This window comes from Phacochoerus africanus, chromosome 6 (assembly GCF_016906955.1).
Source record: "Phacochoerus africanus isolate WHEZ1 chromosome 6, ROS_Pafr_v1, whole genome shotgun sequence".
Taxonomy (NCBI): Eukaryota; Metazoa; Chordata; class Mammalia; order Artiodactyla; family Suidae; genus Phacochoerus; species Phacochoerus africanus.
In genome coordinates, this window is record NC_062549.1 from 93,429,952 (window position 1) to 93,456,158 (window position 26,207).

The 26,207-nt window shown below is 57.1% G+C and overlaps 1 protein-coding gene across 2 annotated transcripts; it reads right to left on the reverse strand.

Moving 5' to 3' along the window:
• On the reverse strand, nt 1-26,207 carry PEAR1 (platelet endothelial aggregation receptor 1). 2 transcript variants are annotated; one of them, XM_047784279.1, is made up of 24 exons: nt 26,068-26,207; nt 16,157-16,272; nt 14,179-14,288; nt 13,356-13,460; nt 12,607-12,707; nt 11,222-11,314; nt 10,704-10,947; nt 9,383-9,503; nt 9,050-9,186; nt 8,751-8,963; nt 8,274-8,448; nt 8,065-8,185; nt 6,671-6,834; nt 6,471-6,573; nt 6,194-6,340; nt 5,877-6,002; nt 3,977-4,105; nt 3,733-3,861; nt 3,331-3,543; nt 3,056-3,138; nt 2,817-2,952; nt 2,587-2,661; nt 2,237-2,485; nt 1-1,189 (listed from the first exon to the last, which is right to left on the reverse strand). In XM_047784279.1, the coding sequence occupies exons 3-24, from the start codon at nt 14,277-14,279 to the stop codon at nt 1,038-1,040; spliced, it is 3,117 nt and encodes a 1,038-aa protein (XP_047640235.1). In that variant the 5' UTR covers nt 14,280-14,288; nt 16,157-16,272; nt 26,068-26,207; the 3' UTR covers nt 1-1,037. The 2 variants fall into 2 exon arrangements, with proteins under 2 accessions (XP_047640235.1, XP_047640236.1); XM_047784280.1 differs by lacking the exon at nt 2,587-2,661.

A 26,207-nucleotide genomic window follows, 5' to 3' on the forward strand; every position in this document is an offset into this window, starting at 1 on the left:
CTTTGGGGGAACATTTATTGAGGGCCAGCTGTGTGCCAAGGGAACCAATGTTGACCATAAACACAGGATTCCTGATTTCAAGAAACTTACAGTCTGGTGGAGGAGGCAGAGAAAAATCAAATAATCCCATTAAAAGTTAACACATTAAGAGGGGCCTGGCATCCTGTAGGCCTTCTGCAGGTATCTGTGATCTGTGATCCGTGCTATGAAAGAGGTGGGGGGAGGTATATGAAGGATGAGCAGGAGTTAACAGGTGAGTGGGGGAGGAAGAGCATTCCAGATGCTCAAAGTCCCCATGGTAGGAAGAAGTGTGGCTGATAGGCAGATCTAGAGGCCAGGGTGACTGGAGCACAGGGCACAGGGAGCACAGTTCAAAATGAGGCTGAAGAGACAGACAGGCCAGCAAAGGCTTTAAGGTATTTGACAGTTTTGACCATGGCCCAAGAGCCCTGGAGCTCCCATGAAGACGTTCAGGCAGGGGTAACCTAACCAGCTTGTATTTTGAGCAGCTGTTTGAAGGGAGTACCAAGTGAACGCAAGGAAGCCAGTCAGGCTGTTTCTAGAGTTAACATGGGTTTGGGCTGCCTCTCTGCTAAATAGTGAATGCCAGGATCTGTGCCTGGCACCCCTCTGAAATCACACACACACACACACACACACACACACACACACACACACAGAGAGAGCCTAGCCCTAGAGTGACAGAAAAGTTCCCAATATACATTTTTTACATCAGTCTAAAATCAGAGTTATCTAGCAACACTCAACCTACCAGTTTATGTACACAGGGCCCTGGGGGCCTTGGGGAGCAGTGGGCTGGGGAAAAGGAACACAAGCTTCCTGCTGACCAGTGTCTCCCACGATGGAACCTGGGAGCCAGGCTCCCATCTCCTCTCCATTCATTTCCTCTATGAAACATGTTCATGTTCACGGCCTGCCGCTTCTCTCCCTGCTCCTGGCAGGGTACAGCAGCTTCTGTCCTCAGCCTCGGGCAGCAAGGAACAGGTGTGCTGACCTCTGCACACCATCCCGGCCCCTCAGCGGTCCTGACGCCGAAGTGGGGGTGATGGGGGATGCCGGACTGGAGGCAAATCATAGTGTCCAGGGATGTGGCTGTTCTTGGGCGAGTCGTAGTGGCCCGGAGGCAGGCCCGGAGGCAGAGGGGGCTGGGAGCCCACGGAGTCTCGGTCTGGAGACAGAAGGGAGAAGATGAGGAGAGGTTGGCTCTTCCCCTTCCCTCATGCCCTTTCCCTTGCCAGACTTTCTTTTTCTTTCTTCTTCTTCTTTTTTTTTTTTCTTTTTAGGACCACACCCAGGGCATATGGAGGTTCCCAGGCTAGGGGCTGGATCGTAGCTATAGCCGCCCACCTACGCCACAGCCATAGCAATGCCAGATCTGAGCCTCGTCTGTGATAAGCGACACCACAGCTCACGGCAACACTGGATCCTTAACCCACTGAGTGAGGCCAGGGATCGAGCTGGAAACCTCATGGTTCCTAGTCGGATTCCTTTCCGCTGTACCACGATGGGATCTCCCGCTTCTCCAGACTTTCTGCCCAAAGCCAGATGGAGGGTGCTGGGCTATAGGCCAGTTTGTGCAGGTCCTCAGCTGCCAGTGGGGGAGGCCAACTCAACCTGCCCATTTCTCAGGCTAGAAGGACACTGTCACCTGCCTTGTTCCCAGATTTTCTGAGTACCAACTCCACCAACTCAGGTGCTGTAAAACCAATTCAAATCCTCAGCCCTGTGAGTTAGGTACCGCCACCTACAGGCTGGAAGAGGCAATGCGACTTCCTGAACATTGTGCCTGTTTTTGTTTTTTGGGTTGTTTTTTTTTTTTTTTTAATCTTTTCTAGGGCCCCACCTGCGGCATATGGAGGTTCCCAGGCTAGGGGTTGAATCGGAGCTGTAGCTGCTGGCCTACACCACAGCCCTAGCAACGTGGGATCCGAGCCATGTCTGCGAGCTTCACCACAGCTCATGGCAACTGGATCCTTAACCCATTGAGCAAGGCCAGAGATCGAACCTGCAACCTCATGGTTCCTAGTCGGATTCGTTAACCACTGCGCCACAACGGGACAGTGTGCCTGTTTGGAGCCCAAGTCTGACCCCAAAGGCCTTGCTATTGCCGCCACTTTGTGCTGCCTTCATAGCCTCTCGTTCTGTGCTTGTTCTTTTCCCACCTCCTGGTCCCAGTTCTCTCCAGTTCCTGCCCCAGTGGAGAAGGAGGGCTCACCATGGGTCAGGGGGCTGGGCTGCTCATAGGTGCCGCTGTCTCTCTGTGGCTGGGGTTGTCGCCGCCTCTGGCTGTCCCTTAGCTGAGGAGGCTGCCTGGGGGGTGACCCTGAGGGAGGGCCTTTCATCTCCACGTAGCTGCTCTCCCGGGGGCTCCCTAGCAGGCTGGGCAGGTCCCGGATGGTGGCGTAGGGGTTCTCGCTGCTCAGGGAAGCCATGCTGGCCCCCAGCCCCTCTTCAGAGATGGGCCCTAAGGATAGAGGAGAGAAGTCAGGCTGGGTGGAGGCGCTGGCTCCTAAGCCCCCGTGCAGCCTCCCCCCTCGTGCCACCCCCCCCACCAAGTGCCCACACCTTTGCTATAGAATGGGCCTGGGCCATTACTGTTGCTGTAGCTACAGCTGTAGCTTCGGTCCAGGCGGCTGCTCCCTGAGGAGGAGGAAGCAACATGCAATCAGACCCTGGTCCCCTTCCCAGGCTCCCACCTCCTCTAGAGCTGGAGCCCAGAACACCCCTCAGATGGCGCAGGATGCCAGGCTGCACGCATCCACCCTCACCAGAGGCCTTGGCCCCCAGGCTCCTACCCCTGTCCAGAGGCCCCGGAGGGGGCTCGCGGCGGTGCTTCCAGTCAGCAGGCAGGGTGGCGTGGTTCTCATGCCCAGGGGTTCCACCTGGCCGCTCAGGGGTCTGGAGGCTGACAAAGAGCTGACTGCCTGGAACCTGGGAGGGGGCGAACAGGACAAGAAGAGGAACGTGCAAGTCTGGAGCATGGCAGAGAATGGGGGGGGCGTGCCCACAGTGCATCCCTGTCCCCAGCACTGACCTTGTTGGGGGGCGGAGGGTTAGGTGAGCACAGTGTGTGGTAGCTGGGGTTGGAGTAGTAGTGACTGTAGCTTGGAGGGACATCTGTACAAACACACAGGCACCTGCTGGGTCAGACACAGGCCTGGGCCCAAGACAGTTGTTCTGTCCCAGAAGATCCAGTAAAAGGCCTGGCTGCCTCCCTTCCTCTCCCCAACTCCCCACTGCCCACTTCCCAGGTGCCCCGCACCCCGCCCACCCTGTGACTAAGAGTCCCCCGCCCCCAGGCCAGCTCACCTGGCATGACGTACTCAGAGCCATCCAGTCGCCCGCTGCTGTAGGCCACTGCCAGGTGCTGGTGCTCCTTGCCTTTTTGCCAGTGGCGGTAGCCAATGAACAGCACCACCAGGGCCACCACCAGGGATCCCAGCACGGCGATGCCAATCACTGCTCCCACTGAGCTATAGGCCACTGGAGCCGTGGGCATCATGGTGAATGGCTCCTGGCTTCCTGCATGGGATGGGGTGGTCACTCAGGACAGCATCTTAGCTCCGTGGGTGAATTTGGGACATGTGCATGGGAGAGGGCCCAGTAGGGAGGCAGGGTGGTACAAGGGTACCACCTAGCAGAGATCTGGGCAGGTACCTGTGTCTTGGCTCCCCAGGGACAATGGGGTTGGGGAGCTAGAGGAGAACTCACCGATCCTGCAGGGGGCACCACTGTGCCCTGGGGGACACACACAGGCCCCGGTCTCGGGGTGGCATCTCTCTCCAGAACCACACTGGCATGGTTGGGAGCAATTGGCACCGAACATCCCTGGAGGACAGCCTGGGAGAAAGCCAAGGAGGCAAGTGGGGATCAGAGGGGCCGCCAAATGGCAGTCCCCTCCTTGGGGTGGGGCTGACTTGGGGGAAGAGGCATGGAGCTCCCCTTCTGTTGGTACCTTCCAAACAGAGATGTCCGATCCAGCCTGGGGGGCAGAAACAACTCCCATCCTGGGGGTGGCAGGTCCCACCATGACGACACTGGCAGAGCTGGGCACAGTTGGCTCCCCAGTGTCCTAGAGGGCACGCTGCAAGAGGCAAGGTTGGAGCCTGTCTGGTGGGCAGGGCCAGCCCCTCCTGGGTGAATTCCCATCATTCTAATCTTCCACTGAGCTTTGGTCTCCCCAGGGACACCAAGGCTTCGAACCCACTCTACACACAGATGACTTACAAATGTTTATCTGCAGCCCTGTCTCTTGACCAAACTCCAGATCCATGTGCCCAACTGCCTGCTTAACTCCTACACTTGGCTGTCTAATAGATTTTCAAAATAACGCGGTCAGGACCGGACAACCAAAGGCTTCCAAACTCCCCTGTATTGCCTAGCTCTGGACCTCAAAATAAGTAAATAGATAAACAAATAAGAGAGAAGTAAATGGCAACACTATTCAAGGCATAATTTTTGTGTACCTGACACTAGCAAATGATCTAATCTAGCAAATAGTAGTTACTGAATTCTATGGGGAAAAAAAAAAAAAAAACTATTGTCCAAGATCACTTTCTTCTAGGGAGTTCCTGTCGTGGTACAGCAGAAATGAATCCGACTAGGAACCATGAGGTTGCGGGTTCCATCCCTGGCCTTGCTCAGTGGGTTAAGGATTCGGCATTGCCATGAGCTGTGGTGTAGGTCACAGACGCAGCTCAGATCTGGCAATGATGTGGTTGTGGTGGAGGTTGGTAGCTGTAGCTCCAACTAGACCCCTAGCCTGGGAGCTTCCATATGCCACAGGTGCGGCCCTAAAAAGCAAAAAAAAAGATCACTTCCTTCTACCCTGTCATCTTTTTTTTTCCTTTTTTTTTTTTTTGGTCTTTTTGCCTTTTCTAGGGCCACTCCTGCAGCATATGGAGGTTCCCAGACTAGGGGTCTAATCCGAAGTATAGCGGCTAGCCTACGCCAGAGCCAAAGCAACGCCAGATCCAAGCCGAGTCTGCAACCTATGCCACAGCTCACGGCAACGCCAGATCCTTAACCCACAGAGCAAGGGCAGGGATCGAACCTACAACCTCATGGTTCCTAGTCGGATTTGTTAACCACTGAGCCACGAAGGGAACTCCTACCCTGTCGTCTTTTTTAGCTGGTTGGTTTGTTGGTTGATTTTTTGGTTTTTGATTTTTCATTTTAGGCATACGGAAGTTCCCAGGCTAGGAGTTGAATCAAGGCGGCAGCTACTGGCCCACCCCACAGCCACATCCAAGCCAGCTCGTGGATCCTTAACCCACTGAGCATCCTTAACCCACTGAGCGAGGCCGGGTATCAAACCTGTATCCTCATGGATACTTAGGTTCTTCACCCACTGAGCCACAATGGGAACTCCCTACCCAGCTGTCTTTTTCGTGGTAACAGCTTCTCATTTCCGCTTTTCAAAAATGTGCTTTACTTGTTTTTTTTTAAACTAATCTTTTCAATGATGTTCTTCTTATATTTATGTGGGGAAGAGGCCACATATAAATAAATGAAAAGAAGTTGGCAATGTGAAAGAAAAAAGAGAATGTGTCCAAAAGAGTGCTTATAGTTTTCTCTGCTGTCCCCCAGGCCTCCCATGCAGAGGCGGGGAGGGGTTTTTTCCCTGACCTGTTCATTCTTGCATCCTGGGCACCGAGAACAGTACATAGCATATAGGTGATGCCCAAGACATAGTTATTTTAAAGGGTTTGTATAAATGGCTGAAACAAGTTGGGTTCAGATGCTTTTCTACCCAGGAGTAAAGGAATGGAAGCCGCTGGTCCTCAGCCCACCCCCCCACCCCCCCACCCCCCCACCGCATGTACACACGCTCAGACACATAAGCCACCACATACGTTGGGAGCAGTCAGGGCCGGTCCAGCCTGCCAGGCAGTAGCAGGTTCCATTCGAGGGGTGACAGGAGGAGTGGTTAGCACACTTGCAGGGTACACAGCGTTTGCCATAGCGGCCAGGCTGACAGGCTGGGGGAAAGGGGCTCGTGGTGACTGGGGGCAGGGGCCAACCCTCTCTCCCTCCCTCTTTCCCACTGCGGTAACTGGCCCAGAGATTGGAGTCAGCACGAGAGACCCAGTGGGGTAGGGTGGGGACTTTGGGCATTGCCACTGCCTGGCCCACTACTGCTGGCAGGTAGAGGGAGGGGAGGGAGCCTCACGTCTCTGGCAGGAGGGGCCTCGGAATCCAGGTGCACACACACAGTTGCCATTCTCAGGGATGCAGGTGCCCCCATTCTTGCAGGTGCAGGTGTTGCTACAGTTGGTTCCCCAGAAGCCCTCAGGGCAGGGCAGGTGGCAGCGGGTACCTGTTGGAGGGGTAGGATGAGCCTGGCCTGTACCCCCCTCACCTATAGGGGTTCTTCTGGACACATATCCTGTGAGATGCCTCCTGCAACTCCACAGCAAGCCTGGGATCTGGACACCAAAAATGCTCACCCGTCCAGCCAGCCTGGCAATGGCAACCTCCATGAACAGGGTCACAGCCATCAGAATGGTCACAGTCGCAGTGACTGGCGCAGCCTTCACCAAACTGCCCCTTCTTGGGAGAGGGAGTGGGTGGAAGGCCAGTCAGTGGGGGAGGGGGGTGGGGGCCATACCCTCCTCTCCACGGGGCAGGCAGGCTGTTGTGCACGTACCGGGCAGGGGAGCTGACAGTGGGCCCCGTGCCACCCAGGGGTACAAGTACAGGCTCCAGTTTGGGGGCTGCAGGCTGCCCCATGGACACACTGGCAGCTAGCATTGCAGTTGAAGCCCCAGGTTCCAGGTGGGCAGGGTATTGAGCAGTTACCGCGCTGCCAACCTGAAAGAGGAAACTTGCAGTTAGGCATGGGGACCCAGCTCCCCTCCTGAGCAAGCAACACCCTGGACATCGGCTGTGCCAGGCTCCACACTGAGCTGGGGCTGGGGGTGGGGGTGGGGATGCTCATGGCCCCACAGGAGACAAGCATATAAACTGTTAGAGGGCTGAAGGCTGGCCGGGGGTGCACCACCCCCTCTGGGTCTTGGTTGCTTCTTCTGCAAAATGAAAGGGGTTGGCAGCAAACCCAAATGCTTACAGAGGCCCCATGAGGTTACTAACTGAGTTCTCCAGGTCATGTGTAACACAATAGGGAGGAGTGGGGAGTGGAGACTGGACTTTTTTTTTTTTTTTGTCTTTTTGCCATTTCTTGGGCCGCTGCTGCGGCATATGGAGGTTCCCAGGCTAGGGGTCTAATCAGAGCTGCAGCCGCCGGCCTACGCCACAGCCACAGCAACGCTGGATCCTTAACCCACTGAGCAAGGCCAGGGATCGAACCCGCACGGTTCCTAGTCGGATTCGTTAACCACTGAGCCATGACAGGAACTCCTGGGCTTTTTTTTTTTTTTTTTTTTAATTTAATGCTTTTGTCTTTTTTGGGCTCAATCCAGGGCATATTGAGGGTCCCAGGCTAGGGGTCGAATCGGAGGTGTAGCTGCCAACCTACGCCACAGCCACAGCATCACCAGATCCAAGCCAGGTCCGTGACCTAGACCACAGCTCACGGCAATGCCAGATCCCTGACCCACTGAGCGAGACCGGGGATCGAACCTGCCTCCTCATGGATGCTAGTCAGGTTCTTTTCCGCTGAGCCACGACAGGAACTCCTAGACGTTTGTTAAATATGACAGAGAGCTAGTCAAATAAAACATATCCATGTCAGAATCTAGCCTGAGGGTTGCCAACGTGCCACCCCTGGTAGCTCTCCGAGGCCCTTCCTGGCGCTGCCATTCTGTAATTCGTCTGATTGAGAATGACGAAGGTTCAGCGAAGAGCTGCCTCTGGCCTGGGTCTTTAAGGACAATTGGGATATTTGCAGTTGAAGAAAAGCAAAATGGATATTCCAGGAAGGAAGTAGCCTGGCTACTTTCCCGCCGTCCAGCTGCTGCGCAGTGGCTCCGCCCTTACCCTGCAGCCTCTCCCCTACTCTTGGCCAGCCCCTACCCTTGGACTCGCCCTTCTTCCCATGGCCCCGCCCCGAAACCTCCCTTTCCGGAGACCCCACCCCATTACCTTCCTTGCAGATGCAGGCGCCGTCGACCGGCGAGCAGGCGATGGCATTTTCGCAGGAGCAGCGCGAGGAGCAATTGACGCCGTAGGAGTCGGGAGGGCAGAGGCTAGCGCAGTGCGGGCCCTGAAAGCGGGCGGCGCACTCATGAGAAGGGCGGGCGGGCTCCCGGGCCTCTCTCCCCGCAACTCCCTCGCTTCGGGGCGCGCCTCACCGTGTAGCCCGGCGCGCACCGGCAGAGGCCGCTGTCGGGCTGGCAGACGCCGCCGTGCAGGCAGAGGCAGTGCTCCTGGCAGCCTGGCCCGTGCGTGTCCTGCGGGCAGCTCTCGTTGCAGTGGAGGCCCGCCCAGCCCGGCAGGCACGAGCACTCCCCGCTCATCGGGTGGCAGCTGCGGATGGAGGCGGGGACGCGGCGCGGGGTCTGAGTTGGGGGGGTCCGCAGGCCGACATCCTCGTCCCCTCAGTGTGGTGGGAGCGAGGCGTCGCCGAATTAAGGGGGCCATGGGGAAACTCGGTGATGTTCCGAGAGAGCGGTCCTTCCCCATCCCCGAGGCCCCTCCCCTTTCCCTTCTGTGACATCTGTGCCGCCCTAGGATATGCCTCTGTCCTTTTGGTGACTCCTATGGCTTCAGCACCAAAGGCTTCTCGCGTTGGCCTCCTGACCCCTTGACCAGAGTGTCCCGCGGCCTACCTGAAGCTGTGTTCCGGGTCGCAGGTGCAGGGCACTTGGCAGCTGAGGCCGTAGAGACCGTCGGGGCAGAGGCGCTCGGCGCAGCGGTCCCCGGTGAAGCCGTGTTCGCACAGACACGCGCCGTTGGCTGGGAAGCAGCGGGCACCAGGGGCACAGTCGCACGTCTCAGCACAGTCCTGCCCGAAGTAGCCCACGGGGCACTCCTCTCGGCACCTAGGGGCCTCGTGGGAGTGAGCTTGGTCGTGCCCACCTCCTCCCGGCTCGGCCCCGCCACTCCAGCCCCCGCCAAGGCCTCTCACCGGTCCCCCGTGTAGCCCGGAGCGCAGCGACACTGCCCAGTGAATCGGTCGCAGAGGCCTCCGTTGTGACAGCGACATTCCTGGGAGCAGTTGGGTCCATGGAAGCCCTCAGGACAGGGCAGAGAACAGATGGTGCCCTGTGGAGGTGAGAGGTCCATGGAACCCCAGGTGCCCAGCCCTTTCACCATAGCCACAGAAGCCCTCAATACCCCTATACCCCAAACCCTCAAAACTCTGCAGGGCACGCATAGCCTACCTTCTCACAGCATCCTCCTCGGAGCCCTGTAGAGAACCACCCACAGAATTCACACCCACAGGCCCCACCCTTCATACCATCCAGCCAGGTGGGCAGCTGCAGGAGCCCTGGGAGGCCTGGAAGACACCCCCGTTGTGGCAGGGAGGGATGCTGGGGCAGGAGAAGCCAAAAGTGCCAAGTGAACAGGACTCCTCGCAGCTGTTGGGCAGAGGGGGTGAAGTTTTGTGTAAGCAAGCAGTGCTGGCCTCTCCTCTTGCCTCCAGGGGCTGCCCAACCACACTCAGGCCCTCCCCTGGAGGAAAGCTGACCCCAGGGCTCAGTGAGTCGCATCCCCCTTCCCTGGTGGGTACTGCAGGGGTCAAAAAGCCAAGGTTGGAGTTCCCGCTGTGGTGCAGTGGGATCAGCAGAATGTCTGCAGTAGGTTAAGGGATTTGGCTGGGTTAAAGGAGCCAGCACTGCTGCAGCTGCAACATAGGTTGTACTGTGGCTAGGATCTGACCCCTGGCCCTGGAACTCCGTATGTGGTGTGGCAGCCAAAAAAGGAAAAAATAAAAATAACTCCAAGGTTTCCAGGACTGGAAATGGCAGGAACACCCAGCGCCATCAGGCGGGGCAGAATGAAGAGCCAGGGGTGGCATGTCTGTCTGCTCCACCTCCACCTTTGCTCATGCTGCTCCCTTTGTGGGAGCACCTCTGCTGACTGGAGTTTTCTCTCCTGAGGCTCAACACCAGAGCTCCTCCTTGAAGCTGGATCTTCAACTAGATGCACATCCTCTCTCCTGTGACTCCCCAGCTCTCCCTGTCCCCTGCCTTGCACTACTTTTCTCTGCATCCCTGTCTCAACCCTACTTCGGGCTGAGCCTTCATACTCATGCCAGCTCATATTATCTTCACAGCAAGGCTTCTAGGTGGATACTACTGCTCCCGTTTTACAGGCAGGAAACAAGCTCATGAAGAGCCAACAATTTGGAGTTCCCATCGGGGCGCCATGGATACGAATCCGACTAGGAACCCTGAGGTTGCCAGTTCGATCCCTGGCCTCGATCAGTGGGTTAAGGATCAGGCGTGGCCGTGATCTGTGGTGCAGGTCACAGACGGGGCTTGGATCTGGCATTGCTGTGGCTGTGGCGCAGGCCGGCAGCTGTAGCTCTGATTGGACCCCTAGCCTGAGAACCTCCATATGCCGTATCTGTGGCCCTAAAAAACAAAACAACAACAAAAAAAGAGTCAACAATTTGCACAAGGTTGCTCAAGCAGCGAGCAACAGAGCCGGGACCATGACCTTGGCCTCTTGACTCCATCCCAGTGTTTAGGATCCTAAGTCTCCTTGCATCCCCTGCATGCCCCGTGCATCCAGTGTTTGCCACCCCATTAGTGTGTGTTCCTCCTGTTACGCACCTAGGCCCCGTTCTCTCTGGGGGGCAGAGGCAGGCTCCAGTCTGGGGGTCACAGGGTGCCCTGTGGCACTGGCAGCTGTATTGGCAGGCAGGGCCATAGCGTCCAGGGGAGCAGGGCTGAAGGCAGTGTGGGGGCTGCAGGCCAGGGGAACAGGAACATGCCCCACTCTTGGGGTCACAGGAGCTGCTATTGCCGCAGTTGCAGGGCTTGTCACACTGTGGCCCCCACACTCCTGGGGCACACGCTGTGGAATGGGGAGGGCAGAAGGGGGTCATCAGGGGTCTTGCCCCCTCCCCAGCCTCTAGTTAGCCTCTGTCTCTGCCTCTCAGACCCCACTCAAGCCCCATGCCAGTTTGGGCCTGTCTCCTGCCCCAGACCTCAGGAAAAGGCATCTGGCTGCTCTGGGACTCTGCTGCATAACTGCCTAAGCACCTGTGTCCTAGCAAGGAGAGTGTGCCCAAGGGTCCTTCTTCCCTGAGGACACAAGAGACCATGCCCAGAAGTCACCAGGCACTCACCACTGGAGCAGTCATCACCCCGCCAGTCTTGCACACATTGGCACTGATTGGGCGCCACACAGCGGCCATGGACACACTCCTGAGAACAAAGTGCTGAGGCAGAAACGGGAGGAGGGGGGAGGAGGGAGATTATTAAGATGCTTTCAGAGTTCCCGTTGTGCTGAAGTGGAAACAAATCTGACTAGCGTCCATCAAAATGCAGGTGTGGTCCCTCCCTGGCCTTGTGCAGTGGGTTGGGGATCCCATGTTGCTGTGGCTGTGGTGTAGGCTGGCAGTCATAGCTCTGATTGGACCCCTAGCCTGGGAACTTCCATATGCCATGGGTGTGGCCCTAAAAAGCTGAAAAAAAAAAAAAGATGCTTCCACCCCTGCTCTACCCACTTTTCATCCTCTGAAGCCCAAGCCCAGCTTCTTCCCTCACCAAGGACCTGGAGTTTACCAAGCAGCAAGTTTGCCTCTAAGATGCAGAAAGACAGAGTAAGCAACTCAGGTCAGTACTTGTAAGACCTCAGGATTCTGGGCTCCCCAGCTCCTTTCTGTAAATTTCTCCAAGTACCTTGTCGGGAAATGGGGGCGGGTTCATTCCTCACATAAGGACCGGACATGGATGCTGTCCAGAGAGAGGGTAGGGGTTGGGGGCAGGGGGCAGGCTGAGCAGGAGTTTCTCTAGGGCTGGTGATGGTCCATGGCTGAGTGGAAGGGAAAGAGAGAAAAAGCAGGCTCCGCTCTGGGGGTTTCAGAGTGGTGGGGGCAGGAGACAGGAGAAACTGGACAGTGACAAGTCAAGACAGATAGCAGCAGGAGTTCCCATTGTGGTGCAGCAGAAACCAACCCAAATGGTATCCATGAGGTCTCGGGTTCAATCCCTGGCATCATGCAGTGGGGTTAAGGATCCAGTGTTGACGTGAGCGAGCTGTGTCGTAGGTCACAGACATGACTCAGATCTGGCATGGCTGTGGCTGTGGTGCAGGCCAGCAGCTGCAGCTCCATTCGACCCCGAGCCTGGGAATTTCCATGTGCTGTGGGTGTGGCCCTAAAAAGCAAAAAAAAAAAAAAAAAAGACAGATAGGCACAGAGAGATAGGGACAGGAAGAATCAGAGAGAAAGCCAGACATCAAGTCCCGAGACATGGTAACAGAGAGACTCAGGCAAAAGGAGAGCTTTGGACAGAGATGCTGAACCAGAGACCGCTGAGAGACATGGAGATAGGGGATGGGAGAGACGTGGGGTCAACTAGAGACGGAGGTATGAAGGGACAACTTCGTCCCTAGAGACACCAAGGCCAGGGGAGGGGGAGGGCAGAGGAGTAGCCCCCACGGGGGCAGGGAAGGCCTAGGAAGGGGAGCCCAGGCCCCTCCCACTCCATGGCCCCACCCATGACTCACGGACACAGGCCCCTCGGCTCTCATAGAAGCCCTGGCAGCACTGCAGGCGCTTCCGGTGCTCCGTCTTCACCACCTGGCGGTACACAGTCCGGTAGACAACCCTGGGGGAGAGAAGGAAGGTGGCCCACGCTCGTCTTTGCTGAGGTGTCGGCTCCCACCCTTGAAAAGGTGGCACTGGGGGAGGCTGGGGCACTGCCCACACTCTGGGCTGGAGGGGCATAGAAAGAACATTCCCGGAGTTCCTGTCGTGGCTCAGCAGTTAACAAATCTGGCTAGCCTCCACGAGGACGCAGGTTCGATCCCTGGCCTCGCTCAGTGGGTTAAGGGTGTGGCGTTGCCATGAGCTGTGGTGTAGGTCACAGATGTGGCTCAGATCCCGCGTTGCTGTGCCTGTGGTGTAGGCCGGCGGCTACAGCTCCGATTGGACCCCTAGCCCGGGAACTTCCATATGCCGCGGGTGCGGCCCTAGAAAGCAAAAAAAAAAAAAAAAATTCCCTCCTTCCCCCCACCCAACCACACACACACACACACACACACACACACACACACACACACACACTACACCATGCTTGCACACCCCAAACACACCCCCACCACAAACCACACACATAGCATGTCTTGAGGGCCTTGAGGCTAGATGCTTCCTCTGAGTTCTATTCTGAGAAAAGAAAGGGGGTACAGAGGGCGGGGGCCTTGGCCGAGGCAGCTACTCGGGCAGCCCATCTGCCCTCAGGGCAGGGGGCACTCACGTGGGCCGAGGGCAGGTGTGCGGGCTCTCCCAGGGCCGGTCGCAGGGCTCCGAGGGGAGCAGGCTGAATGGGCGCAAGTGTGACTCCTTGGTGGTGGTGGTGAAGCTGCAAGACAGGGAACAGGGTGGGGGTGAGGCAGAGAGAAGCCTGAGCTGGCCCAGGGAAGCAGGGATGTGAGGGCTTTGCCACAGTGGGGAATATTTAGCTTTGCTCCCCCAAGTCTAGGATGGACCCCATCCTACCCCCTTCAATCTGGAGAGGTCCTCCCAGAGCTGGCATATCCCAGGGACACTCCCAGCAGATCCCTCTTCTCACCCTCTGCCATCCACCACAGCCTTCTAGCCCCCTACTCCCGCCCCTGCATTTGGAGAGCTTGGCGTAGAACTTCTGGACTTGAAGAAGTCTTGAACTAGAACTAGACTTCTAGAGCCAATGGAGATGAGTTGAAGCACTTCTGGCCAAATCTTGTCCTGGACCACGTTCCCTAACCCTGTCCCCTTTGCTCTTCCCGGGGCGCACCTCTGCTTGCTCCGCAGTGAATGACTCCTACCCATGTCCTGTCCTGCCACCAGACTCACTCAGGGACCAAGGGACGGGGCTTAAAAAAAAAGGTCAGGGTCAGAGCCAGGATAGAGATTGAGACAAGGTCAGAGGTGTGGAGTCTGGGGCAGCCCATCGAGGGGAGCAGAAAGAGCAGAAGCAGAAAGAGGAGGGAGCTGAGGGCTGGAGAGGGGGTGGGAGGGATGGGGGGAGGAGGGTAGGGGAGAGGCATGGGGACCTGGCCGCCTGGAGCCCTCCGGGCACAGCAGGGGCACTCTCTCACCTTTCCCAGAAGCTGCAGGTGTTGGGATCCTTGGGGTTGAGGGTTCCAGCCAGCCCCAGGGCCAGGGCCAGGAGAAGGAGGGAGCACAGGGGCGGTGACATTGCTGAGGCCTGTAATGGACCAGGTTCGGAGCAGGTGAGGGGCACTGCAGCCACAAACCTGGAGGAGCAGATCTCTGCAGAGACCGAGGAGGGCTGGCAGAAGAGATGAGGCTGCTGCCTCTGGTCCTCCGGCCCCTGCTCCCTGGGCTCCAGGTCTTATTCCCGAGCAAGTGGAGCACTGCGCTTGTCTCTGAGCCTTTTTCTCACATGCTTTCCTCTGTCTGGACACCCTCCCCGTGTTCTTCATCTTGAGTATTCACCTTTCAAGATCTACCCTTGGTGTCACCCTTCTTTCTCTGCCCTGTCCCCGACTCCCATTGGCAGACTCCCCCCACCTTATCCTTTCTGGGATCCCCCCAGCACCATCCACCCCCACACCCATGTTCTAGCGCCTGTTTCCTGACCATGATGTCTAGAGGCAGGGACCTGTGCCTAAATTCCCAGACCCCAGCCCAGCCCCTACGCAGGGCACTTTGATATTGTACAAATAGATATGAAATTGGAGCTCACGAAGGGAAGTTATGACGGAAACTGACGGGCTCGGTTGGAGAAAGAGCTGTCCAACCATCAAAGCAGGTCTGTAATGGAATCAGCGACCTTGGGTGGTGAGCTCCCTGTCACTGGATGTATGCAGGCAGAAGCCAAAACCACCCTAATGCAGTTGAGGGCTTCTTGCCCTATGGGGTGGGAGGAGGGCTGGGTCCAGGTGACCTTGAAGAAGGCCCCTCCCCACCCACTGGTGCGCTGGCCCGGCTTATACTGACTCCTGAGAGCCAGTTGTGACCTCTCTTCCCAACTCCTGGTTCAGTGCTGTTACATTTGCAGCTTGAAATCAAACATGGGGGGGGGGGATTATTTACACCATGGAAATTGGCAAACAGCACAAACCACGGCCCCATCCCCACCCTCCCCAACCCTCCCAGCAGAGCCGGTTGTTAAAGACTTGCCCACACACCCCTGTCCCCGCTTCTAGGCCCTATCACCAGAGAGGTCCCCAACCTGGCCTCAGAGGTAAGGAGAAGCCCCCACCTACCTCTGACCACCCACTCGCCATCTGGAAATGGGCTCCTCCTCCTCTCCTCCAGCCCTGGCCTTGCCCAGTGGGTGGGAAGCCGGTCAGGACCTCAGAGGAGTCTGTTCTGTCTCCTGAGCTCAGGAGCAGCTGAGCCCTTTGAGCACCCGCCCCCGCTGCCGGTTTCAGATTCTCTGTTCAGTGTTCCTAAAACTGGCCCTGGCTCCCGCCTCTATGCCTCCCTGAGGCGCCCACATCTGCTTATAATTTTGCCGAGAAGAGAGAGAGGTCGTGGTAGCTGGCCCCTTACCCCCCTGAGTATCTCTGGAATGCCTGCCGCCCGGCCTCCACCCCAGGCCCCCCACCCACACGCTCCCAGGGTCCGAGGAGGCTGTTCAGCTTCCACCAGGGCAGCCCTCAGAAGGATGCTTCCTGCCCTCGCCCCAGCCCACTTCTGCATCCGCCCCACCCTGAAACCTCCCAGTGGTCTGCTCACCACCCTCTCAGCAGCTGGGAGGCTCCCTAGGCTCCCCTACGCTCCCCAGGCTCCCTCCCCGCCACAAGTTTCTACCCCCCGCCCCCAGTCTTGCAGAGCAGCACTGGCTGCCCAGGGCTCTGGTTAGTTGCCCCATCACAGCTCCCCTGGGGCAAATCTCCACCTAGTTTTCTCCTCCTTTTTTTTTTTTTTTGGATCATGCCCATGGTATGCAGATTTCCAGGCTGGGGATCAAGCCGCACCACAGCAATAACCAGAGCCACAGCAGTGACCACGCCAGATCCTTAACCCACTGAGCCACCAGGGAACTCCTCCACCAGTAGTCTCTTTGAGTTCTTTCCATCCGCCCCCAGTCCCCAAATAACTCACCAGGCCTCTATGGCATCCTGGGGCCTGAGACACTCAGGTGAGCCAGAAGCAGGGAGATGTGACCTTGAGCCCCAAAGCTTGGGGGTGGGGCAGAGAGTCCTGGGGGATCCTGGTACCTGAAAACAGGAAAGAAAGCCTGACTGGACTGTGGTATGTGGGGAGGGCAGCAGGGAGTATAATTATGGGTGGGGTGGCTCTGACCTACCACCCCCCGAATTCAGAAGGTGGGATGAGGGCAGGGGGGTGGGGGGCAAGGCCAGAACTCTCTTTCCAGCGGCTTGGCTCCTGAGCTGAGCACTGTGGTCCACTCTGAGGGTTGGGGGGTGAGGGGAGGGATCCAGCCTGTCCTCACAGAGCCAGGCCACAGTCAGGAATGTCCTTCCGATGACCCTGTAGTCTGTCCCAGCATGCCACCTCCACGGCATCCCCCACAAGCCCCCTCCCCCTCCCCATCAGAGTTGGCTCCTTCTCCCAACATCCCCAAACCATGCACTCCACCCCTGCTCTGCCCTGGCTGCCTTCCCAGGCCCAGTGCCCCCTCCGGGGCTCAGCCTGTCTGGTTCCAGCTGACTTTCTCCCCACTTCCCCCTCACGTGTGGCTTGGTGACAGGGCCACGGGCGGGACCCTGAGCCCTCCACGCATCTCCCTCCCTTCTTCCCTCAGTCTTGTCCACACTCCCCTCTTCTTGGAGCCCCCGCTGTGGCCCTGGGATGCAGGGGCTCAGATTGGAGCTCATTCCATCTAGATACAGGGTCATCACCCTTGCCCCTGGGTGAGCCTCATTTCCAGCTGCACAGGGATCCCGAGGTTCCCCTGGCCCAGATCTGTCCCTAGAGCTCCAGGTTGCAGTGAGGTGGACAAGACCTGTGGCAGGAAGGCCCCATGAGCACGGGGCGGGGGGTGGGGTGCTGCCAGTCCAAAGAAAGTCCCTCCTCTCACTTATAGCAGCCCCTTCCCACCAGCCACCTCCTCTTAAAGAACTTTTAGAGGAAATGGGTCACTTGGGTTTTTTGTTTTTTGTTTTTGTTTTTTTGTTTTGTTTCGTCTTTTTGTCTTTTTAGGGCTGCACCTGCAGCATATGGAGGTTCCCAGGCTAGGGGTCTAATCGGAGCTGTAGCAGCCAGCCTACACCACAGCCACAGCAACGCGGGATCCGAGCCACATCTGCGACCTATACCATAGCTCACGGCAACGCCAGATCCTTGACCCGCTGAGCGAGTTGAGGGATCGAACCCACAACCTCATGGTTCCTAGTGGGATTCGTTTCCGCTGCGCCACGATGGGAACTCCCACTCGGGAGTCTTGAGAGGGACCCTGAGTTGGGCAGGGGAGCACGATGAAGGCCTGATCCTAATCCCAGAGGCTTGACTCTAAGAATTAGAGGGGTGGGGAGAGCCTGTTTTCCCAAAGGACCTCAGGCTAGAGCTGGAGTGCAGAGCTGGCCTCAGCTGGTCAGCAGTGGGGCTGGAAGCCGGGGCCAGGCCGGGGGGTGTAGAGGGGCGTTGGTGACATCAGTGGGAGGTTGGGTCAGCAGGGAGGGGAGAGATGAGAGGGAGATCCCGGCAGGAGGGGGCAGGGTTTGGCCCGACCAGCCTCAGCCCCCGAGGAGGACACAGGCCAGGCCAGGAGGCCAGAGCCCCAGCCTGGGGCCCTAGGCTCGGGCCCCTCTGAGCCTTTGTCCCTGAGATCTTGGCCCACCCTCCCCAGCAACTTCCATCTCAGCAGCACTGGGGCCCATGTGATTACACATGCCCCTTTAAAGGGTTTATTTAATTTTTTTTTTTCTTTTTCTTTCTAGGGCCGAATCTGAGGCATATGGAAGTTCTTGGGTTAGGAGTCAAATTGGAGTTGCAGCTGCTGGCCTACACCCCAGCCACAGCAACTCGGGATCCAAGCGTTGGGATCTGAGCCTCAGGATCCAAGCTGCATCTGAGACCTACACAAAAGCTCACAGCACCAGATCCTAAACCCACTGAAAGAGTCCAGGGATCGAACCCATATCCTCATGGATAGTAGTCAGATTTTCAACCTGCTGAGCCACAATGGGAACTCCCTTTTAAGGGGTGTAATTATTGCCTCCCCATCTGGTTCTGGGGTCCTCACTCTAGGCTCCCTTCTCTTTCTTCCCATACAGATGTCCCTTTCCCTAGGCAGCACCCCCATCTTCCATTGCACCTCTGTTTTGTTTTGTTTTTGTCTTTTTCCAGCCATACCCGTGGCATATGGAAGTTCCTAGGCTAGGGGTTAAATCAGAGCTGCAGCTGCCAGCTTATGCCACAGCCACAGCCACTCAGGATTGGAGCCAAGTCTGTGACCTGCACCAGAGCTGGGGTCTCGCAGCACTGGATCCTTAACCCGCTGAGCGAGACCAGGGATCGAACCTGCATCCTAATGGATACTAGTTGGATTCTTAACCCACTGAGCCATAACGGGAACTCCTTTCAGCCCCACTCTTGCTCTCCATCTTCTGTGGAAATGGATCACCTCCCGTCTGCTAGGGATGCTACTCCCCTCCCAGGAGGGGCTGGAACGCAGTGCGTTGTAGGGGCGCTCCCCACCAGAGAGAATTTGGCTGAACCCAAGAAGAGCTGGGGAGGGCCAGCTGGGCTGGACCCTGTGTAGGCTTGGAGGCCAAGAGAGCAGGGGATGCTGAGGGCCAGGCAGGCGTGCAGGCGGGACTGGGGACTCAAGGGGCCTGGCCAGGAGCCCAGCTGCTTTGCATCTCGAGGTGGAGGAGAGAGAAATGTCAGCTCATTCTTGACTGTAAACACATCCCGGTTCCCACGCCTCTGATCGCGTTCTTGCGGCCGACCCCACCCCCATCCCCTTCTCCAGTCCAGCCCCCTGCCAGGCTCCCCTCTCCCCATAACTGAGACTATTAAAAAGATATGCAAAGCCTCTGGGATTCCCGCTCCCTCGCTTGCTCGCTGGGGCTCTGGAGAGACTAGAAACCGCAGGGAGGGCTCTGCCGGTCTGGGTTTGGATCCCAGCTTGGGGATTACTGGCTGTGTGGCCTTGGGCAGGGGATTTACCCTCCCCCTGCCTGTTTCCTCATCTGTAAAGTGAATAACAACACCTACCACAATGGGTTGACATAAGCTTTACTTGAGATGATCCACATAAATCGCTCAGCACTCTGCCTGTGCTGAGTAAACGATACATGCGCTCCCGGCATTATTCTTGTTGTGAGGAAAAGTGTGTGGGGCCCTCCATCCAGAGGTGCAGTAGGGAGTTCCTGTTGTGGCTCAGCAGTAACGAACCCACCTAGCATCCACGAGGTTGCAGGTTCGATCCCTGGCCTCACTCAGTGGGTTAAGGATCTGGCGTTGCGAGTAGCAGATGCAGCTTGGATCTGGCGTTGTCGCCGCCTGTGGTGTAGGCGACCCCTGAAGCTACGATTCGACCCCTAGCCTGCTGATGGCAGTGAGACAGCAAGAGGGGCTCCCCCACCAGCTCCCTTCCAGCAGCAAAGGATACCCTCTGAGCTCTGCACCCCCTCCTGCCCCCGTTCAAACCTGGGTGCAAATCCCAGCTCTCTGTTCCCTCATCTCTAAAACAGGGAGGACAATAGTACTTCCCTTTATGGCATTGTTGTGCAGATTGATGCATGAGTTGATACAGATCGAGCGATAAGAAGCTAATGAACTTTGCTCTTTCCCGTGACAGCTTTCTCAGCCCTGCACCCAGCACAGCCCCTTCCCCACTCTGCTTGGCATGGTCACAGCCTCTGAGTGTTAGTTCCCAGCCTTTGAGTGATAATTCCCGGGAAAGCAGTTTCTTTCTTCTTCCCTTTCTTTCTTTTCTTCTTTTTTTTTTTTTTCCCCCCTGAAGAACCCCCAGGATGATCCGGGAATGGGAATGGGGCCTTAGATGCTGACAAAGAGAAAGGAAGTGGAAAGGGGAGGGGACCGGGCTCCCCCGAGAAGCTGATCCCCCAGAACCATGGGCTGCCCGCCAGGTACTTCTTCAAGCCAAAGGCGGTTGACGAGGCAGGACGCCTGGATTCTGCTTCCCTCCAGTCCTCAGCCTGAGCACCAACTCTATCTAGCTCCTAGCCTGGTTCCCCTGGCGCCTCCCCTCTCTTTCGGTCTCTCTCTCTCTCTCTCTGTCTCTCTGTCTCTCTATCTCTCTCTCTCTGTGTCTCTCTCTCTTCCCTGTTCCCATCTTGGAGTCCAAAATTTCTAGAACTGATAAGCTGTGTGACCTCAGGCACGTCGCTTGAGCCCTGTGAGCCTCCATTTTCTCATCTATAAAATGGGTGAATAACCCCCCACATCTCTCAGGGTTTAGTGGGAGCTGGAACTGCTGGTCCCAGGGACCAGCCTGGAACAGAACCTCAGAACAGAGGCTGCTCAGTGGACATGTGTTGATGCAAAAACAGAACCTCCCCAAGTTCTAGGCTCTCTGCCTCTTTCTTTGGCCTTTTGTCTTGTTCTTCAACAGAAGCTGTCTGTTTTCTGTCTTTGTTTTTTTCCCCTTCCTCCATCAGTTGCTTGGTCTCTGTCTTTCTGCTTCTCTCCTTTTTTTTTTTTTTTTTTTTTTTTCAGGGCTGCACCCATGGCATATGGAAGTTCCCAGGCTAGGGGTCAAATCGAAGCTATAGGCACAGCCACAGCAACACAGGATCCAAGCCTCATCTGTGACCTATACCATGCGCACAGCAATGCCGGATCCTTAACCCACTGAGCCAGGCCAGGGATCAAACCCACGTGCTCACGGATACTAGTCAGGCTCATCACTGCTGAGCCACAGTGGGAACTCCTTCGCCTTCCTTTTCTGAGTCAAGGTTACCATGTACAGTTGCACAGTATGTTCACTGCACCAGGGCATCTGCCTTCAGGTAAGGAACGGAGGTAGAACTCCAGCCCGGTGTCTTAGCTTAGTGCCAAGGTGGCCTCGCCCTGTGGCTCTCTTGGTCTTTCAGGCTTTCCCTGTGTCTGTTTGTGCTCCGTGCCCTTTTCCAGCCTCTCTTGGCCATGGGGACAGGATCACTCGGCCCTTTCCACTCAGCAGTGAGATCTCAGTCTAAAGAGTCCCCTTCCCTCCTCACACAAGGACTCTGCTCCTCTGACCCAGTTCCGCTCCACGTGCACACAGAACACACGTGTACACGCTTGTACACGCACGCGCGGAGCCCTCCAGCATCCAGCCGAGCCAGGCCTCCGGCATGCCAGGCATGTCTGCCGGATGGAGGGACAGGAAGCCTGCATGTGCTCCAGAGGCTGGGCGGGAAGGGGGCAGGGGTGAGGGGCCGGCCTTGTGTTCTCTGTGACTCAGGAAACAGAGGCTAGAGGGTCCTCAGCCCGACCTGTTTACTCATCAGGAAATAGAGAAACTGCAGGGATTTGATTCACCAAACACTCACCCCGCGCCTACTGGAGGCTGGAGGCAGTCCCAACCCTTGCCGACACCCATAGGGGTAAATATTGTCACCCCCATTTCACAGGAGAGACCATGGAGAGTGTCAGGTAAAAATGACTTGCCCAAGGGCCACTGGTGGTCAGAGACAACAGTAGGATTAGACTCTGCTTCAGAGATCAAAGCAGGGTGGGGGGGAGTGGGGGTGGGGTGGGGGGAGTTTAACCCCTGGGGTGACCCAGGCCAGGGAGTAGCTGCCTTTCTGGCTCTTTGCACACTCACCAAGGACCACTCCCAGATACCCTCCGAAAGCTGCAGCTCTGCTCTAGTCACTGCCTCTCTCTAATGCCTCTGTGGCTCCCCACACCACAGGAAAGGCACCCAGGGCCAGGTGCCCAGGCTCAGCTCCTGCTCCCGTGCATCCCTCACACTGGACAGCCCATTGCCCCTATGGGCCTCTTACCATTTGGCCACCTCTGCCCAGGTGCCCCCTGGAAGGCCCAGGTCCTACCCATCCTTCTAGGCCAGCCTCCTCCAGGAAGTCCCCTCAATGGCTCCACAGCTCACCCATTCCTCCTGTCCCTCAGACTTTCCTCCAGGCTCTTTGCACACTCACCATGGACCCTTGTGGCCCAAAGGAGCCCTGGGTTGTTCTCTCCCAACGCTTCCCTGAGGCTGGCTCCAAACTGGACACGGATCAGCCCCCCTAGAGGCCAACCCTTCCCCAAACCCCAGCCCTAGACACCCGTGTCTCCTCTGGGGAAGGTGGGACGAACTCAGGTCGAGCCAGGAGTTTACAGCCCCTGGAATGCCTCAAGTCTGATGGACAGATGAGATGATGGGTCCTCACCTTGGCTTTTTTTTCTTTTTTGCCATTTCTTGGGCCGCTCCCGCAGCATATGGAGGTTCCCAGGCTAGGGGTTGAATCGGAGCTGTAGCCACCGGCCTACACCAGAGCCACAGCAACGCAGGATCCGAGCCGCATCTGCAACCTACACCACCACTCGCAGCAACACCGGATCCTTCACCCACTGATTGAGGCCAGGGATCGAACCCGCAACGTCATGGTTCCCAGTCGGATTCATTAACCACTGAGCCACGATGGGAACTCCTGGGTCCTCACCTTGGGACTGCCAGCTGTGAGTCTGGTCCCCCCGCGGCCGGAACAGCCTCTAATTCTATTCCTGTCCCAGGCTCTGCCAGTGGGCTGGTTGCCCCCTGGATGTTCCCTCATGGCTCCCATCAGGATGTTTTTATTAAGGTCTATCTTCCCCAGTGGAATAGAGCTCCAAGGGGTCAGGGCACTCCTCTGCCTGCCTCGCCACTGTGTCCCCAACACTGGCCAGCACCTGCCTACACGCACGCTCCCAGGGTGCCTGGCACCCCGTGGGCCGAAACTAATCATTGTGTGGAGTGGATGGACGGATAGGTCCTGAAATCTTTTCTGACTTTCCATCCTTACTCTGTGGGGAATGGGGGAGAGGGAGAAAAGTTTGAACTGGGCCTTCCTTCTAGGGCCCTCAAAACGCAACTTTAGGGAGTTCCCGCTGTGGCTCAGCGGGTTAAGAACCCAACTAGTATCGTGAGGACTCAGATTTGATCCCTGGTCTTGCTCAGTGGGTTAAGAATCCGGCGTTGCATGCGCTGTGGTGTAGGTCGCAGACACGGCTCGGATCCCACGTTGCTGTGGCTGTGGTGTAGGCCAGCAGCTGCAGCTTCGATTCACCCCCTGGCCTGGGAACTTCCATATGCCCCATGTGTGGTCCTAAACAGCAAAGAAAAAAAAAAAAAAAAAAAAGCACAACTTTGGGAAGCTCATTGAAGGTGAAGTTCAGAAAGAACTTCCCAAGGTTAGGAAGTGAAAAGCAGCTCTAGACCGGCCCTCCTGAGCACAGGCAGGAATTCCTCAGGGCTGGCCTCCAAGTTCCTTTGGGATGAGTGCACCGGAGTGCAAGGCACTGAGTCACCTGGAGAGGAGGGGGCGTGCCCTTGTCCTGCAGGCTCTGCCCATGGACCACGCCCCTCACTGTCCAACCACACACCTGCTCCTACAGGGGGGACTAGGCCTCCCATGCCAGAGTATGGGGGTGGGGTGGGAGGCAGAGGCAGGAGAGGGGACTTCTGAGGAAGGAGAGTGGCCCAGCGCCCATCCATGGGCTCTTTCTAGAGACCTCCATCTTGCCAAGTGTCAGGGCCATAACATCAAATATCACCCCTTGTTCAATGGACCTTGTGAGCTGGATCCTTTCTTTTTTTTTTGCTTTTTGCTTTTTTTAGGGCCATGCCCTAGGCATACAGAGGTTCCCAGGCTAGGGGTCTGATCAGAGCTACAGCTTCCAGCTTACGCCACAGCCACAGTTAACGCCAGACCCGAGCCACGTCTGTGACCTACACCACAGTTCACGGCCGGATCCTTAACCCACTGAGCGAAGCCAGGGATCGAACCCAAAACCTCATGGTTCCTAGTTGGATTCATTTCCACTGCGCCACAATGAGAACTCCTGGATCCTTTCTTTTTATTCCCTCAGCAATCCTAAGGAGTAGGTGTTATTACACTGCCCCTTTTGTAGATCAAGAAATCCCAGCCCCTTTAGAAGATGAAGAAATCCCAGCGAGGTTAAGTAGTTTGCCCAAGGTCACACAGCCAACCAGTAGCAGAGCGGGAATGTGGACCAGGTCGATCAAGCTCCAAAGGCTATGCTGTCCCTTTTAGGTCCTTCTGCCTCTATGATTTCTCGCTGGTCTTTGGACTCTGTCTCTTCTATATCTACCTCCTTCTCAATCTTTCTCTAGTCTCGGTTCTATTTTTCCAAGCGTGCCTCTCGCTCCCCCCTGGGCCTTATTGTTTCCAGGAGTCGCTAGGCCTGGGTTTTTGCATCTGTCATTCTCTGTCTCTGTTTCCATATTTTTGTTCCTTGTTGTCTCTGTCTCTCTCTCTCCTTCCCTGCCTTCTCTTGCTGCTCCTGCTGGCTTCTAACCCATAGGTTAGGTGCCAGGAGTGGTACCACCACCCTCCCCACAGCTGGGATGGGCCCCGGGGGCCCCCCATGCATCCCAGAGGCCTCTTTTTCAAGGCTTCCAAGAGAGCTGGAAGGAAAAGCTCGGCGCCTAGCCTGAGTCTCCTCTCCAGCGGTGGCAGCGGGGGGTTGGGGGGGTGGGCAGGCGACAGCAGCCCAGCGGCCTCTATCTCTATCCAGGTTTCCGAACCTTGGATGGGGCTGCCTGGAGAGCCAGTTTCCTCTTCTGGGAAAGTCTGATAGGGAATGGAAGGGAGGGGCCCTGGGTAGTGGAGAAACAGACGCCAACCCTCAGTGTCACATCCCAGTGAAGAGAGTGAGACAGAGGGGAGACTGGCCAGCCCAACTCCTAGTCGGCAGGGAAGGTGGCCCCAGCTGCAGTGGCAAGTGTGGCGAGTAGACCTGGGGAGACCTCAGAAGGGGAAGAGGCAGCAGCAGGAGAGAGATGGCTGGAAAGAGGACAACTGCCCCCAGGCCCTGGCTCCCACGGGCACACACACAGGTGCTGTATCGTGGATTGGGATGCGGGGGGATTCAGACAGCTCCCCAAGCCCCCCAGGCCCAGCTGAGGCCGGGGTTGAGCGCTGACCCCTTGCCCAATCCTGCTTGGAGCAGAGGTCTGGCTGAGCCTGGGAAAGTGGGGCCAGTACAAGCTGTTCCCATTCCCAGGGACTGAGGTCACAGGCAGCCCTGGGAGAGGCCACTCATAAAAGGCCAGAGCAGGACAGCTGAGAGTTGACTACTGGAGGCTGGAGATGGGGCAGGGGTGAGGGATGGCCTTGTGGGGGCCTGGGCCCCTGGGGCACCCTACCCTCACTCCCCTTCTTCGCACCCACCAGCCCTTGGGGGGCTTTCTGAGGGTCCAAATGCCTGAGACCTGTAACCAACTTCTAGTCCTCAAAACCACCAAAGCTATGCCTGCAAACCTGGGTCCCTTCCCTACCTCCAGAAGGCAATGCTGTCATGAACACAGACCAGGCACCCTTCTAAGCAGGAGACATGTTTGTGCGCATCTAAGCCTCACAACACCCCACGAGATAGACACCGTATCCGATGATTCCCCTTTTAGAAATGAGAAACCTCTAGGGAAACTCTCTAGACCAAGGCCCTGTCAACGCAAATGAGGACTAGAGGAGGATTTGAACCTGGGCAGGCTTGACTCCAGTGTGGGTGCTCTTAACACTTACACATCCCTTCAGCCAAGTAGAGGGCCTGGTCTGTCCCCTTCTTTCTCCAGCCCTGAGAGGGGGCATCGGGCAGATGACTGCCCCTGGTGCACGGAGTCCCATCTACCGGGCTGGGAAGCAGCCGCATTTGCATGTCATTTACATGCTGCTTCATTATGGATGCCAGCCCCCAATTCCCTTGGCCCGGTTCCACTGCCCCTTCCCCTTCAGGTCTCTCTGTGGGGCTTTCTTTTTCCCCCACTCCCCTCCCGGGGGGTTTCTCGGCCCCCAAGAGGAGACCTCAGAATCTGCTTGCCGGTCCCCCCGAGGCAGGGTGGTCGCGAGACCAGGGGTGCATTGTTCACTCACCTGCCACGGACCCTATCTCTCCAAGTGCTGGGGTGGGCTCGGAGGAGGACAAGGCGGGGGGGTCCTTGCGTTGAATCCCCACCCGACTGCGGGAGTGGCGGGGAGGCCGAACATTGTGGATCGCAGGGCGGGGAGGGGCG

Bases quoted from the DNA above. Each gene is read 5' to 3' on its own strand.
- PEAR1 (XM_047784279.1), bottom strand. From the start codon at position 14,279: ATGTCACCGCCCCTGTGCTCCCTCCTTCTCCTGGCCCTGGCCCTGGGG. The intron at 6,341-6,470 runs GTGAGCATTTTT...CCCCTCCAACAG, and splicing joins TTGCCAGGCTGGCTGGACGG to GTACCCGCTGCCACCTGCCC. The intron at 2,662-2,816 runs GTAGGAGCCTGG...CCTCCTCCTCAG, and splicing joins TCCGGGGCCTCTGGACAGGG to GGAGCAGCCGCCTGGACCGA.